Source organism: Bos grunniens, chromosome 11 (genome assembly GCF_055505025.1).
Source record: "Bos grunniens cultivar Pamir isolate PY7600 chromosome 11, Bosgru_T2T1.0, whole genome shotgun sequence".
NCBI lineage: Eukaryota > Metazoa > Chordata > Mammalia > Artiodactyla > Bovidae > Bos > Bos grunniens.
Window position 1 is genome coordinate 44,029,851 of NC_141175.1, and position 15,375 is coordinate 44,045,225.

Consider the following 15,375-nt stretch of genomic DNA (forward strand, 5'->3'; position numbering starts at 1 on the left):
GGACCGTGGACCCTCTCTGGTGGTATCTTCATTGGCCCATTGGCAGATGTCAGAGGAAGGTGATAAGAGACTCAAGGTCCTTCCCCAGCATTTAGGGGCTTCCCTGGTGGCTCAGATGGTAAATAATCTGCCTGCTGTGCAGGAGATCTGGGTTCGATCCCTGGGTCAGGAAGATCCCCTGGAGAAGGGAGTGGCAACCCACTACAGTATTCTTGCCTGGAGAATCCCATGGACAGAGGAGCCTGGCAGTCTACAGCCCATGGGATCGCAAAGAGTTGGACACGACTGAGTGACTAACATGCACACCCAGCATTTAGGCATCACCTCTGAAGTCTTGAACCAATGCCTCTACCCAGCAGTTTCCCAAGTGGCTGGGGACCCATAAGCACTTCAAGTGTTGTTTGTGAAGCAAATATGTATATAACATCACCCACATACATGTATTACTCTTTCAATGTATGCCGTTGCATTTATACAATAATAAAATATAACCTCAATAAAATACTATTGAATTCATGGTGGATGTTTGTCATATTTTTCTCAACTCACAGTTGTTAAAAAATACGGCTATAATCTCTAGAGGAAGAGGGCTGGTCCCTTAGTTTTTCTGCCTTTGCATACTTACACTTAATTGGGAATCATTGCTGTGCCCCTCATTCTGTATGTAAGGACATGAGTGTGGTCATTCAGGGGGCTTCCCAGGTGGCTCAGTGGTAAAGAATCTGCCTGCCAAGCAGGAGACCTGGGTTCGATCCCTGGGTTGGGAAGATCCCCTGGAGAAGAAAAAGACTACCCACTCCAGTATTCTGGCCTGGAGAATTCCATGGACATTCACGTGGGATGCATATGCAGAGGGTGTGTTTATACTCCGGGCGGATTGAGGATTGGGTGGAAGGTCTGAAGGAAAGCAGAGGGCGTTAGTTGGAGGTGGGTGGGGGGAGTTGAAAATGAGTCAGGACTTTCCCCCACAGAGACTTGGTACAAAGTTGGGTCTTCTCATAAGGAGGAGGGCCTAGGGGAGCTTGTCTTCTGTCTTCCAGCTTCCTTGCATTTATTGAACACCTGCGTTGTGCAGCACAGGACTCTATTGTGGGAAAAAAGGATACACCCAACAGGAGAAGCTTTTGAACGGATACCAAGTAGCAGAGCAGATGGGGAGCAGTTTGCTTTGTGCAGCAAGTTCTGGGAGTTGGGAAACTTCGGTCCCCTTCACTTCTTTGCCCCAATGTGCCCAAGATGTCAGGTGGTCTCTCCGGACTTGGCTTTCTCATCTCTAAAATAAAGGGATTGAATAGTAATAATACTGAAGAACTCTTGTAGTTCCAGTATTGTAAGGAGAGTTCTTTTTTAAAAAAACTAATTGTATTTGTTTATTTTTGGCTGTGCTGGGTCTTCGTCACTGCTTTTCTCTAGTTGTGGCAGTCGAGGGCTACTCTCCAGTTGTGGCGCGTGGGGTTCTTGTGGCGGCGTGTCTTGTTGTGGAACACAGGCTCCAGGGCGCAGGGGCTCGGTAGTTGCAGCTCCTGGGCTCTAGAGCACAGGCTCAGTAGTTGTGGCGCATTCAGTGGATTCTCTACCACTGAGCCACCAGGGAAGCCCCAGAGTCCCTGTTTTAAGAAAACTTTTATAAGTATAATATTCTTTTTAAAAATAGAGACAAATGCAAAGAAGTTAAAGTACCTCTTGCTGCACTAGCCAAGGGGAAAGTTCACTTTCATCCAGGTGACTCTTGAGTTGTAGCGGACTCAGATAAGGATGGTGGTGGTGATAGTGGGGGAGGGGGCAGGTCAGGCAGGTTGGAGAGGAGGCATCCGGCGTCCAAAGGTTTCTTCCACAGACAAGGAAATCCCACCCCTAGGTATATGCCGGGGGAACTCAGAGAAAGAGCTGGTCCGGGTAGGTGAGGCTAAATTTTAGGCTTATTGCATGCCAGGCTATCAAAATCCATCTTTGAGCTTTCGTGCTTTAGGTGGAATGGTGCTGTTTAAAGTTCTGAATCAAAGAAATGATAAAGTGATGTACTGTCGGTAAATTCCAATTAGTTGGAGGCTACGGGCTAGGCTGGAGTCAGAGAGGCCCCTAAGAGCTCTTACCCCACCGGATCTGGGCAGGGCTTTCCTTCTGGCTGTAATGAACTGCAGCAGGCACCGCTCTAGGAATCTTTGTTCCGAAGAGGTTGTTATGTTTATTGGAAGATAGGGAAGCTGTGAAATTCAAAGCAAAGTTAACCAACCTACTTTGTAGATCAAACTTTCAGGCTAGTAAGAAATCAAGTGAGAGTTTGGGGTTTTTCTTTTTGTTGTTGTTGTTGTTTTTACTACTTCTTGTATTTTTACTATTTTTTTTTAAATATAGTTTAAATTTAAACTTTTTTTTTTTTTTTTTTAAGTATTGTTCCTCCTGCAGGAACACAGCACTGCTCAGTTGAAATTGCCCTTGTGAAGTGGAGAGTACATCGCCCTTTCTCAGTAAAGTAAAATGGTTGCAACTGGACCATAAAATTGTAGAGCTGGAGAGCAGCTTAGGAAAATGCCATCTCCCTTCTTGCAATCCAAAGAGGTCGAGTGATGAACCCAGGGTCACACAGCTAGTTGGTTCCTTGGGATATGTAGGTAAGCAGATGTCATCTGCCCTTGGCTCCAGTCCTGTTTTGGTGTTGTGTCAGACTTTCATGACAGTTGTTACCCTGAACCATTGAACTCCCTGGACACCAGAAAAAGATGATTATAACTTGTTCAGTTTAAATAAACGTAGCCCGTGTTGCCGAGGAACCATCAACATTGAACAGAGTGCCAGCCTCGGTCAGCCCCTGAACACGTGGAGAATAGGTGAGCTGCCAGACACTGTTTCTGTGTGGTTCACCTTTGGGTGGTAGGGGGGTCCCATATGTGTGTTTCAAGAACAGGAGGGTAGGGAGTGGAGGCAGAGGAGTGTTTCATTCAGCTCTCCATCCCGGGGAAGAAAAGATGAGGCCTTTGATGAGACGTTGAAATACACGTGACCAAGGTTTTTGCACCTGGGCACTAGCAAAAATGTCTGAAACTTCCCTGAGGCTTGTCCTTCCTCCCCAGCTCCAGGGACTTCTCTCCTCCCCATGTGTTTGCTTTTGAGGTTAACTGCCAAGGCGATGTGGTCATAGACAGCAGGAAGTAATATTTGATATGCAGGTCTCAGGGGTGGGGGTGGGGGATTGGTGGATACCAGCATGGGAAGGGTGCCAGTTTTGGCGCACTAGAGTGAGAACTCCGAACATTTCTAAGCCAACAGGTGCCTGTTACAGCAAAGAGAGGGAGGGAAGAGTTGACGAGCTAGTCATATAATGAGTATTTTTTACGGTAGCATGTTTATTTTAATTTTTGTAAGGCCGCTGCCCCACAGGTTAACTCTGATAAAATTGGGATTATTCTCTTTACCAAATGAGATAGCTACTAAGTGTTATAACCGTGTAGAAACCTAGGCTTGAGGAAGAATAAAAATCTCCAAAGCAAGACATGCTCTCCCCAAGAGCCCACAGTCAAACACACATGCTGGGAAGCACGTGCCACCTTGCCATGATGAGACGATCCATTTCCCAGTCCTGCTTTGGAACTATAGTTCTCAGTCAGGGCTCCTCTTGGATAACAAGATTCATACTGCTTGTGTCAGATGGATAACGTGTACTTAAAAAATTTCCTTCTCTTGGTATTCTACACGCTCCCCCTTTAGTCTCCATCAGCTGGGCATCCTTATTCATAGAGTAAAGGATCCCTTGTGAGCCTAAAGATTGCTTTGTGGGGTTTCAGGTTCCACATCACATTGCTTTTGGATCATCCAAACCATCAGGGCGGTTTGCTTATAAATGATTTGCCCACAGATCCCTCCTTCCACAATCCTCTTGTTCCACATGGAGCAGTGCAGCAGTGACCAGGAGAAGAGACCACTGTGTCCAATCCACCCATGCCCGCAGCCTGAACCAGAACTCCTCCCCAGACTGTCCTAACAAGGGCAGTTTATCAGTTTTAACAAGAGGCCGCAGGAGGAACATATCCAGGTTGGTTTGGCATGCTTTCTAGGACACAACATCTGTCTGTCTTTCCACTTTCACCTTTCTCCTCCCTAGACCAACTGAATTAGAATTTCACCCTCACACCCTGTGTCAATATTTCAAAAAAATCTAGATTATACTGTGTCTTAGACTAATCAAGATTTGGAAGAGGGAAACACCCACCAAACCTAGAGGGCTATGACCAACAAAGATGGCACCACCCAAGCCTTCCTCTTTTGAAAGATCCCCCTGGGTGATGGGTGTTAACCAGACTTTATTGTGGTGATCATTTTTTAGGTATATACAAATAGCAAATCATGTTGTACACCTGAAACTAATATAATGTTAAATGTCAGTTGTAGCTAAAAAAAAAAGTTCCCGTATCACTGCCCCTGAGTCATTTACCTGAGTCATCTGTCATACAGAAGGGAATTCAAGTCACACACATCCTTATCAGGGGAGGGGACCATTGCTGTTTTCCTTCCCACTCTTTCTTCATGATTCCATCTCATTCACGTTAGTAAATCATCTCTTAGGGAGGAAGATACCAAATTGATGTTACATGTAAAGTGAAACCATAAGAGACAATGCAAAATAAATTCTAATTGTTGATTCAAGAGGCCTTTTTTTTTTTTTTTAACAAAAAACACTCTAAAACACACCAAAAAATCACCTACAGCTGTCCAAAATTACGACTGTTTTTTATTAACTTTTTTAAAAGTTTGACTGAAACTTTAAAAGCCCTAATGGTTTTTTTCAAAAGTTTTCCTTAGTGATGTAATACAGATGCCTTTAGGATATGAATTTAGCTATTTTAATTAAGTAGTAAATACAGGAGTGTTTTTTTATTTTGTCTTTTAGGGGGCGGGTAGAATGGGGCCAGTTATTTTACAGGAAACAAGAATAGTTCTTGAATTTGATTTTTGACAAACCTTTTGTTTTTATAAGACCGGCATCTGTTTGAATTTAAAGGAAAACAGATATAGAATCATATGCTTTACCTAGAACTGAAAAATACATTGACTTAAAACAGATGTTGCTAACAAAACTGATGCCAGGTATTAAGATTGTAGCTTGTCATCTGAAACTGTGGCACAGGATGCAAATGTGGGAGAGGTTGAAAAAGTGTTTTAATATCTTAGGAGAAAGTGTGAAGGGCGCTCTTAAAAACGGGAGAGTCTTGCACAACAGTGTGAACGTATGTACTTAATGTCACTGAACCATACACTTAAAAATGGGTCCAATGGTAAATTTTACCTTGTGCATATTTTGCTACCACTAGAACAGGTTATTTATTTATTTTAAGTGGGACCAAGTCAACTCATGACTTCATAAGAAGTCTCAAAGACTTCTTTCTGGAAAAAATGGCCGTCTGAGCACAACTGCGTGGGCTGGAGGGCCTCAGACATCAAATCAATTTCACATCCTTACCTGTAGGTTTCCAGTTCCTGTCAATCTGTGCCTAGTCCCCTAGGCTCCCCTCTTCTGCCTCCCCCTACCGCAAAAAAACAGCTCCGCTCAAGACGTTGGAGGCAAGATGGACTTTGAGATGAGGCCAATGGTGCTAAAGTTTGTGTATCGCCTAAAGGTTCTTCCAGTGAGTGAGTGTATTTCTGCCTAAACTAATGAGTCTTGAGAAAGGGTTGGAACCTCCCAGAAAGCTTTCAAGGTCCAGACGGCCTTGCAGGAGAGCTTACAGCGGAGCTGGCCTTGGGTGCGAGTGCAGTGGGTGATGAGCCCTTCCCAGGCAGGAGATCAGGATCACGGGGAGGCTGGCACAATAATAACCAGGGAAGCACCCATGGGCGAGCGCTTCGTGTCCAGAGCCTCAGTGGTGACAACCATATGGGACGACAGCACAAAAAAAAAGTGTAAAGAACCAAAGAGGCATGTTGGCTCTTCTGCTTTTCCTCTGTTTGGAAACGAGGAGTCAAAACCTGGCAGGCGAAATTCATAATCACTTAATTTAAGCAAATGCACGAGAACGAATGTGTGCTGAGGCCATGCCGGTGAGAAAAACAACTCTCCCTTTGAACGTGTTAGGCTCTTGTTTATGTAAGACGTGCTGTTTTCCTCTTTAAGTCGTTTTGCTAGTAGCCCATGGGTGGAAACTGGGTCCTTAGAGGTTCTGAAATGGCATACGCCTTGAGTGGGAATATTAGCAACTTCTTCTACAGCTTTCGTGAATTTTGCAATAAAAATACCAAATCTATTTTACCTGCGGTTCATCACTTTGGTTGTTGGAAATCTATAGTCCTTTATGAACTGTTTGTAGATTTGACACTTTCTGGTCTTGTCAAACGTGTCACCACGTTTTGGCACTCTCCATGTTGAGTAGGAAAAAAGCAAATGCTGTCATGAACCATTTTGATAAGCTTTGGGGAAAGGGTTACTCATGATTGAGGGCATATTTGCTCATGTGAGAGCACTCCACCCTCAACCCCCAACCCCCACCCCACCCCGGGGATGGAAACGCAGGGTCTGTGGAGATCTTACTAATGCAGGGCTGGTAAGTAGGTGCTGTTCTGCTGCCCCAGATGGCCCTTCTCCCTCTGCCCAGATACTTCCAAGATAAGGGGCCCTCGTGCCAGGTGACATGGATATGTGGCCCTGATCGTCAGCAGCTCGTCTATGGAACTACTGTCCTCTGTGGCCACGACAGCCAGCTCTCTGCTGTTCTGTCTCCCCACTGATACATGAGGAGAGCTTCTGCTGCCCAGACACCGTCCCAGTCTCCTTATAAAACAGGGATCCAGAACTGGAGGTGTTTCTCCAGCTGCCTCAGGCTCATGGATGCTGTGCATGTTGACGTCTCCCTGACATGGGGGCTGTGGTCAGTGTAGAGAGATCGGGCTGTATATGTGGAAAATGTGGCTCCCTGTGCTGAATGTGCACCCTTGACTTTGTGGATGGGTTTCAGCTGTTCTAGGGGAGCTGATCTCTTTCCCATTCAGAGGCATAAAGAAGGCTCTCCTGGTGCCAGCCTGAGAACTTGCTGGGGTCAGTTATTGCTCTTGGATAATGGGCAGGGGGAGAAAGGGAGTTCCCTCCTGCTTCACAAGATCCCTCCGCTCCTGAATGAAGGACTCTGGTCTTCTGTGTTCCCCAGCTGGTATTCTTTAGTGGGAGTAAGGAAGAACAGGTGAGAAGGTGAGTGAACTGCTTATAGCACTGAAATCGTAGTTTTTCAAAGCTGGTCCTGGGCCATCTACTCAGAGTTGGTAGTCTGGAGAGCTTGTTAGAATACAGATGTCAGCAGGCTACCCCAGACCTCCTGGATCAGCCTCTCTGGGCATGTGGCCCGGAGAATCTGTATTTTTGAAAAGCTCCCTAAGTGAATCCTCTGCCTGCAAGCCAGAGTTTGAAATCTATTCCCTAAATTGTAATTACATCCTGGATGTTCGTTTTCTGAAACGTCCAACTACGGAGTACTCAGGAATCTTAAAGGCCACCTTTGTGCCTTACTCCAGCCACCCAGTGCTTTTAATAGTTCCTGAGTGTGTGTTTACACTATCTGCATTTTATGAAGTCCATAAAGACATATTTACTCAACAAGTCACCAGCGCTCCAAAGGTCAGCTTCCCTCCATTTGTATGAAAGGCTCTTAACTCCAAAGTCAATTAACACCAAGATGGAAGCCAATTAAGACAAGGAAGTGAGCTGTTTAGGCCGACACTCCATCCCTAACTTTTGTCCCCTGTTGTAATTTAGTTTTACAAGTTCCTTCAGGCCAGTTAACTTTGCTTAGCTTATGCCTGTGTGGCCCGGTCCAGTGCACAGGTAAAGTGCCATTTGACAGGTCGTCATGTGAGAGTGCTGTTTGAAAGCACGTAATTAAAGTAACAATTAAATGATACCGTGTCAGCACTTTGGCAGCTGACCAAACCAGCCTACCTGCTTGCATGCCGCTGGGGTACCCTAGGAACGCTGGGGAAGGAGGGCAGGGAGACCCAGTCTCCCTCCATGTGGCTTATAGAGCCTGCTGTTGGGTGGCTTGCACGTTGCTGGGGTACCCTAGAAATGCTGGGGAAGGAGGGCAGGGAGACTCAGTCTCCCTCTGTGTGGCTTGTAGAGCCCGCTGTTGGGTGGCTTGCACGTTGCTGGGGTACCCTAGAAATGCTGGGGAAGGAGGGCACGGAGACTCAGTCTCCCTCTGTGTGGCTTGTAGAGCCTGCTGCTGGGTGGCTTGGATGCCATGGGGTTACCCTAGAAATGCTGGGGAAGGAGGGCAGGGAGACTCAGTGTCCCTCCGTGTGGCTGGCTTGTAGAGCCTGCTGTGTTGGGTGAGTCTTGCCTGGGCCCGGAGCTGAGTCATTCCTCAGAGGATTAAGTGAGATAACCTTGGTTGCGTGCTCAGCACAGTGCCTGGTACATGGAGCGCAAGCAGTTGAAAAAAGGCTATCTGCTACAGCTGATGTTGATGATTATAACATAAAAATGGAAAACCCTGAGCGAGAACGAACACTTCGGGTTAGCAGTTGCAGTAGGTCAGGAACTTCAGCGGATAGGCGTCCCACAGTGAAGGCAGCCAGAGCAGGCAGCCTCTGGACCCCTTCCAGATGCCAGCCAGCCAGGTGCACTGCCCTGAGACCCACTCCCCCAGGGAAAGGTATGGGCCATAGCTCCTTCTGATTTTTACTGTAGATTCAGTGCCCGACATCTTTTCCCTACCTTCTCATCTATGAAATTCTCATCCTTAGGAGCAAAAAGCTAGGTCCCCTTTTGATATGATTTGAGAACCATTTTCATCTATTGAGGTCAAGAACCAAGATGGTGAGTGCAGATAGCGATAAAAGGGAGACTGCCCGAGCACTGGATGGGAGGGGAGGCTGGGGGAGAACAGATTCATGTGTGTATATGTGTGGCTGAGCCCCTTTGCTGTTCACCTGAAACTGTCAGAACATTGTTTGTTTAATCGGCTCTACCCCAATACAAAATTAAAAAGTTGAAAATTGAGTTAAATTTTAAAAGGGACACCGCCTGAGAAGGAGGTTTGACCAAATGCCAAGACCATGTTGGAGATCCTGGCATTGTAGGGACGGGGGACAGCCCTGTCTAGGCTGCTTGCAGATTCTTTGACATCTGTATGTGAATTTATACTTATTTTTTCTTTGCATTAAAAATTATTCTTGAAGTCTTCATCAGGAAACAAAGTTTTTATTACTGGAGGTGAGACTGTTGAGGTGGATTTATTTTTTTTAATATTTTTGTTTATATATTTGACTGTGCCAGGTCTCAGCTGCAAGTGAAATCTTTAGTTGCGGCATTCAAACTCTTAGTGGCAGCATGCGGGATCTGGTTTCCTAACCAGGGATTGTAGTCAGGCCCTCTGCGTTGGGAGCACAGACTCTTAGCCACTGGACCACCACAGAGTCTCTGTTCTTTTTAAAATAGTGTACAACGTGTAAACTACTAAAGAGCTGCATTACTGCAGGAAAGCAGGGAGGCAGTAGGACTTCTCAGTAAAGACTGGAGGATTTAGACAAGTGCTGTACAATGCAAATACCTCAGGAACTGCATAAGTGACATTAAATGGTCTGGGAGCAGTGTGTTTAAAAAAAAATAGGGGAGATTAATTTTAATATATTTTATTTATTTAACTCAACCTGTCTAAATAGTTGTTTCAATATGTATGTAATCAATAATAAAAATTGTTATTGAGATATTTTGCATTTTGGGTACAACACCTTTGAAAGGCAGTGTATATTTTACACTTGTAGAGCACGTCATTTGGACCAGCTGTATTCCAGGCGTTCAGTAGCCCCAGGGGCCTCCTTGTGTCAGCACCCTTCTAGACTGAGGCAGGCCTAATATCACCTCCTCTCTGTTACTTATTAGCCATGTGACCAGGGGTAAATCACCTGAACCATTCAAAACCTCAAGTAAAAGAGAAACCATAATATCTCCTTTCCTAGGCTGTTGTAAGTATTAAGTCAGATGACGTATGTTCCTAAGAGTCCACGAAGAGGTGCTCTGTAATTGGCGTCTACGATTTTGAAATCACTGTTAATTGCCTGGTGGTGGTTTAGTCACTCAGTCGTGTGTGATTCTTGTGACTCCATGGACTGTAGCCCGCCAGGCTCCTCTGTCCGTGGGATTTCCCAGGCAAGGATACTGAAGTGGCTTGCCACTTCCTTCTCCAGGGGATCTTCCTGACCCAGGGATTAAACTTGAGTCTCCTGCTGTTCCGTAGGGTATGGATTAAAGGATGAGGGTTATGATGAAAGCCAGCATCGGGGCAATATTTATAGGCTGAAGGAAAACTCCAGAAAATCTGACAGATTCCTGGGACTGGAGACTGGGATTTTGTACACAAAGGCCTTGGAAGGGGACTTTAGGGCTGGCTGAGCAATTTGCAGCTCTACCACCAGTTCTCTTCCTAGGTGGTTCAGTGGTAAACAGTCTGCCTGCCAGTGTTGGAGATTCAGGTTCAATCTCTAGGTCGGGAAGATCCCCTGGAGGAGGTCATGGCAACCCACTCCTGTATTTTTACCTGGAGAATCCTTTGGATAGAAGAGCCTGGCTGGCTCAGTCATAGGGTCGCAAAGAGTCGGACACGACTGAAGCGACTCAGCACACGTGCACACATACCTTTTATGGGCTTCCTCGGTGGTGCTAGTGTTAAAGAACCCTGCCTGCCAATGCAGGAGACATAAGAGATATGGGTTCGACCCCTGGGTCAGGAAAATCCCCTGGAGAAGGACATGGCAACCCACTCCAGTATTCCTGTCTGGAGAATCCCGTGGACAGAGGAATGTGGCAGGGTTACAGTCCATAGGGTCGCAAAGAGTCAGACACGATTGAAGCGACTGAGCACGCACGCAAGGTGTAAACAGAAGGGACAGATCATGCCTGTCTGATAAACAGCCCCAGCGAGGCAGGAGAAGGGACCCAAGAGACTGGATTTGTGAGGAACTCTCTCGAGCTGAAAACAGAGACAGGTAAATCCTGTCGAAGTGCGCATGGGGGATCTAGTGCCCCTCACCCATTTGGTTTATTGACTACCAAGATTCTAGACTTTGCCAAGGATTTGTGATGGTGTAAGATACCCTAAGGGACTCTGAGGAAGAAGTAGGAAAGGGGAGGAACAGAGGCCTGGCCTGGGGTGATGGCATGCTGGGGAGTTACCCTCCACACGTGGGCTATGTCATAACGTTCTGATAACATTCTTTTTTTTTTTTTTTCCTGCTCTGCTTCCTCGCCCAACTTTTGATATTTTTATCGTTCGTTCTGGAGAGTAAAATTACGACCGGGGCGTCACACCGTTTTGTGTTAGTAGTAGTATTTTAAGATTTAAAACACTGCCAAGAGCCAAAGGGAGACTTGTTCTGGAACTGGAGTTCTAGGGAGTTACCTGTGCTCCCCAGGTGAAGCTTGAGCCGATACAGTGTCTTCACAGGTAAAAGGACAGCAGGATCCAAATTCAAGTTGATCGTTTGATTTAAGCAAAACAGACACCAACATCTAGATTTGCAGAGCACGTGCGTTCAGGTGTGTGTGACGATCTTGTGTACGGCAGTACTCACCATGGAAACTTCCCTGCTGGTCCCATGCTTGAGACTGTGCTTCCAACGCAGCAGGCACGGGTCCGATCCCTGGTCAGAGAACTAAGATCCCACGTGCCACGCTGCATGGCCAAGAAATCTTTTTTTAAAAAAGATTCAGCATAAAATTACTTGAAATAAGCAGCATCCCTTTGCTCAGCCTGCATCAGAGAGAAGCTTTGTGTGCCGTACACCCACCTCTTTGATTTTACTAGCTTTTCTCCTGCATCTGTGGCCACACAGCTTCAGGGTCAATCAAACCCCCTCTCACTGAATCTTTACTGAACAAGGAGAATTTAAATGTCTCTAAAGATTGTCATTGGATGGGTTTTCACTGCAGACAATGTTTCCCTCGAATTTAGGCATAGATGTTAATTGCCCACCTCCCCACCACACAGACTCGAGTGTGCAGGCACACACACCGAGGGGGAGCCATTTGTTGTTAAGAAGTCATTGTGATTTGGGAGTTTTTCATTGTTAGCATTAGCTGTGAGGTCAGAGACTGCATTGTGGGACAGTTAACCATGAATTAAGAATGCCCCATTTGAGAAAGAGATTCAACTTTCCACCGCCCCAGGTAGTGTCCAGTGACTTGGAGCAGAAGCGCGCTTGAGCAGTGGGTGGGCGGGTGAGTGGCTAATGGCGGGCCCTGCCTCACTCAGGTCTGAGTGCAGAACGGCGGATCTTATCTCTAAGGAAGTGGCGGCTCCCCTTATCTGGCCATTCTGGTGGAACAGGTTCGCTCCCAGCAAAGGAGAACTTGATGTTAACTATTTCTGACCTGTCACACCTGCAGCCCGGAGGGCTGGTTTGTCAAGCAGAAGGAAAGGGAAATAAAAACACACCCTGAAGTCTGTTGCCATCTGCCCCTGACCTCAATAGAAAAGACCCTCCCCAGAGATAAAAAGTCAGGACATTTCAGGTGTGGTGCACAGAGGGTGTAGTGGTGAATTTGGTTTCCACGACCACTTAGCCCGTCCCATCGTCACTGCCTCTCTAAAAGCTCTTTGATATCTTTGAGACAAGAGTGGGTGCACAGATAAAAATGTGGGTTTCACTTTGCAAAACTAGGCTCTTCGATTTAGGGGAGGAGGAGGAGGTGGACACTGGTGTTGCTTTCTGCATTTTGAACATTTTGATTAATTATTCTTGACCGCCACGGAGAGTGAATTCTAAGGAACTGCAAAGTGTGTGGGTGGAGCTTTGGGTGAGCAGGATTAGGAAGCGTACTTTCTCATGTTTTCTCTATGGGGCACAAGCTGAGGGATTTACTGCCTCTGGGATGGTGTTTGTGGCTCCGGGCGTTTTGCCTGGGCTCGGAAGGGCTGGCATCCACCTCTGGGCTGTTGCTCTTCCAACCTCGGGGTAGCATCAGGAGCTCCAAAGAGTGTCCATCAACAACATCTAGGCCGGAAATGCCATTTAACAGATGGGGACACTAAGGCTCCTAGGAAGTGGAGCCCCAGGTGACACAGTGGGATAGCAGGGAAGTCTGGGCAGCTTGGTGGCTTTCTGTCTCCACGGGGATCATCCAAATGAGTGCCAGGAAGAAAGGGTGTGTGTGTATTTGGGGGGTTGCTGCCCATTGTAGGGGTCAGCTTGCAGAATTAGTTTTGAAGCACAAAAAGCCCCTGCAAGAAAGTGAGGACGGTCTCTGGGCAAAGAGGTCTTCTCAGACAGGCGGGATCCGGGTAGGAGGAGGAGGGCCAATGAGTGTGAGGACTTGTGGAGGAGCTCAGATGTAGCTGCTTAAATTAGTTCAAAGTGAGAAATGTAATTACTATACTTGCACAAACCAAATGTCTGAACATTGTTATAAAATGAGGTGTAATCACAGAAAAGAGGATTGCTCCCAGCATTCCTCCCACAAAATCGCCTTTGTGTTCAGCAGAGCCCAACGGGTGCTGATTAATATTCTGGGGGTGTTGAAGGCCCATTAAGTTCAGGTGTGTGTATTGGACTTAATTGGGTGGGGGAGTTTTCATCCTGCTCCTTTGGACAATCATTCACATTTACTTTGCATTTGTAACGAATTCATGATGAAGGGAAAAAAAGAATCATTTTTTAACATTTTAGCTTGAAATACTTTCGAGTCAGAATAAAAGAACTAAGCAAGGAGGAAAATGGGAATTTACAGCACTGGCCCTTGTTAACTGCTATTTTAGTGATAAAAGGAAAGATGAGAAGGATATTTCAGTAACTCCCTGAGAAACAGCTTTCTCTATCAATATTTTTATGTCAATTCTGTACTTTCCTCCACCGAACTGAGATGTGCTGTAAGAAGGCAGTTTGAGTCCTGATTCGGCCATTTGTTAGTCAGGTGACCTAGAGCAGTTACATAAACTCTGAGCCTTAATTTCCTCTTCTGGAAAGTGGGCTGATGGAGGTACAGTTAAATATCAATAGATCACCTGGCACGGAAGAAAAGTGGTAAACGTTAGCAAGCTGCCATTGTCATCCCCATCGTTTCTAATCATATTTATAACATTGTGTAAATACTGCACCAAAGATGGGAGGGAAGTGGGCAATGAAACCAAGAAAGATTTCCAGGCCAGTTGTTGGGGAGGGAAGGAGAGATTTGTTTGGCAGAAGGAAAAGGCTGATGTCCAAGTTGGGGACCTGTAAGTGGGATGACTGTCATGCCTGCATTTGCAAGAAACCAGTGCTGAAGCTGAAACTCCAGTACTTTGGCCACCTCATGCGAAGAGTTGACTCACTGGAAAAGACCCTGATGCTGGAAGGGATTGGGGGCAGGAGGAGAAGGGGACAACAGAGGATGAGATGGCTGGATGGCATCACCGACTCGATGGACATGAGTTTGGGTGAACTCCAGGGGTTGGTGATGGACAGGGAGGCCTGGCGTGCTGCGATTCATGGGGTCGCAGAGTCGGACACGACTGAGCCACTGAACTGAACGCGCAGTTTTGTAGACCTACACTTGTACTCTTTGCTGCTCAGTGGCTTCTCCTAGATCTTGTGTCCCAGACTTGTGTGTGTAGTGGAGGGGATTGTTGACTCTCCAACTCCAGAGACCCCAGGTCCACTCTTATCTGTGTACCCTAGGGTTTAGTTCCAGGAAGACAGTGGGCAGTTTGCCTATTTTGTTTGTTGCTGCATTTAGTGCCTGGTTAAGCAAGATCTGCCAAATGAGTGAATGAGATCCAGTAGGAATGAGCATCTAATGTTAAATTGTACGTGCTCCTTGAGAAAAATCCCCAAGAAAACTGTCTTTACTGAGACTGTTCAGCTGTCCAATAAGAGACAAACTTTTGAAACAACTTGGTTTGGTTAAAGATATGTTGTATATACTTGTGCTTACTTAGTTCCCCTGTAATTCATTAATATATTTAATATATGTGGTTAACTTTGTGAGTATATGTGATTACAGCTTTTAACTTTATTTTACATGGTTGCCTGCCTACACACAATCCTTAGAACTCTTAAAGGGGAATATAATGAGCATGAATGTACCTTTTTTTTCAAACTGACAATGCTGCTGCTTCTGGAATAAAGTGTTTAAATATTATATTCACCTAATTACTGGTCTGACCAGCATAGTGCGAACAAGTGCCTTGAGGTCCAGGCCTTTTAGACCAGGGCATGAAAGTGGGTGTGAGTCACCTGGTGGGGGGATCTTGTTGAGCTATAAGTTCCAATTCAGCAGGCTGCAAGCCTGTATTTCTGATGTTGACTGGGGGATTTTGCAGAAACTAATGCCTAGGGCCGGTGATTTGTTTTGTAAGCGAATATTGAAGCACCCCTGTTTGAATATCAACAACTTTTTTTGCATGTAATGTATTTATTTGA

The 15,375-nt window shown here is 46.0% G+C and overlaps 1 protein-coding gene and 1 non-coding gene across 12 annotated transcripts in view; both read left to right on the forward strand.

Annotated features, from left to right (window-relative positions):
* The window catches only part of SPRED2 (sprouty related EVH1 domain containing 2), a 127,414-nt gene that overhangs the window by 14,532 nt on the left and 97,507 nt on the right, over positions 1 to 15,375 (forward strand). Inside the window, exons 2-3 of one of the 11 annotated variants that reach the window (XM_086326317.1) lie at positions 2,390 to 2,828; positions 3,854 to 4,030. The exons of 3 other annotated variants lie outside the window; for them this stretch is intronic. Coding sequence is in view for 5 of the 8 variants with exons in the window: in XM_086326303.1 (XP_086182429.1) it covers positions 8,237 to 8,307 (71 nt within the window). In the remaining 3 variants the exon portion in view is untranslated. Of the gene's footprint in view, positions 1 to 2,389; positions 2,829 to 3,853; positions 4,031 to 5,983; positions 6,034 to 6,507; positions 6,534 to 6,872; positions 7,175 to 7,664; positions 7,805 to 8,221; positions 8,308 to 8,465; positions 8,634 to 8,724; positions 8,798 to 15,375 lie in introns of those variants that run through there. 7 more of the 11 variants (XM_086326314.1, XM_086326306.1, XM_086326312.1 and 4 more) reach the window with 7 other exon arrangements.
* TRNAG-GCC (transfer RNA glycine (anticodon GCC)) lies at positions 697 to 767 on the forward strand. Its single transcript has one exon. It is a non-coding gene; the product is annotated as a tRNA-Gly (tRNA).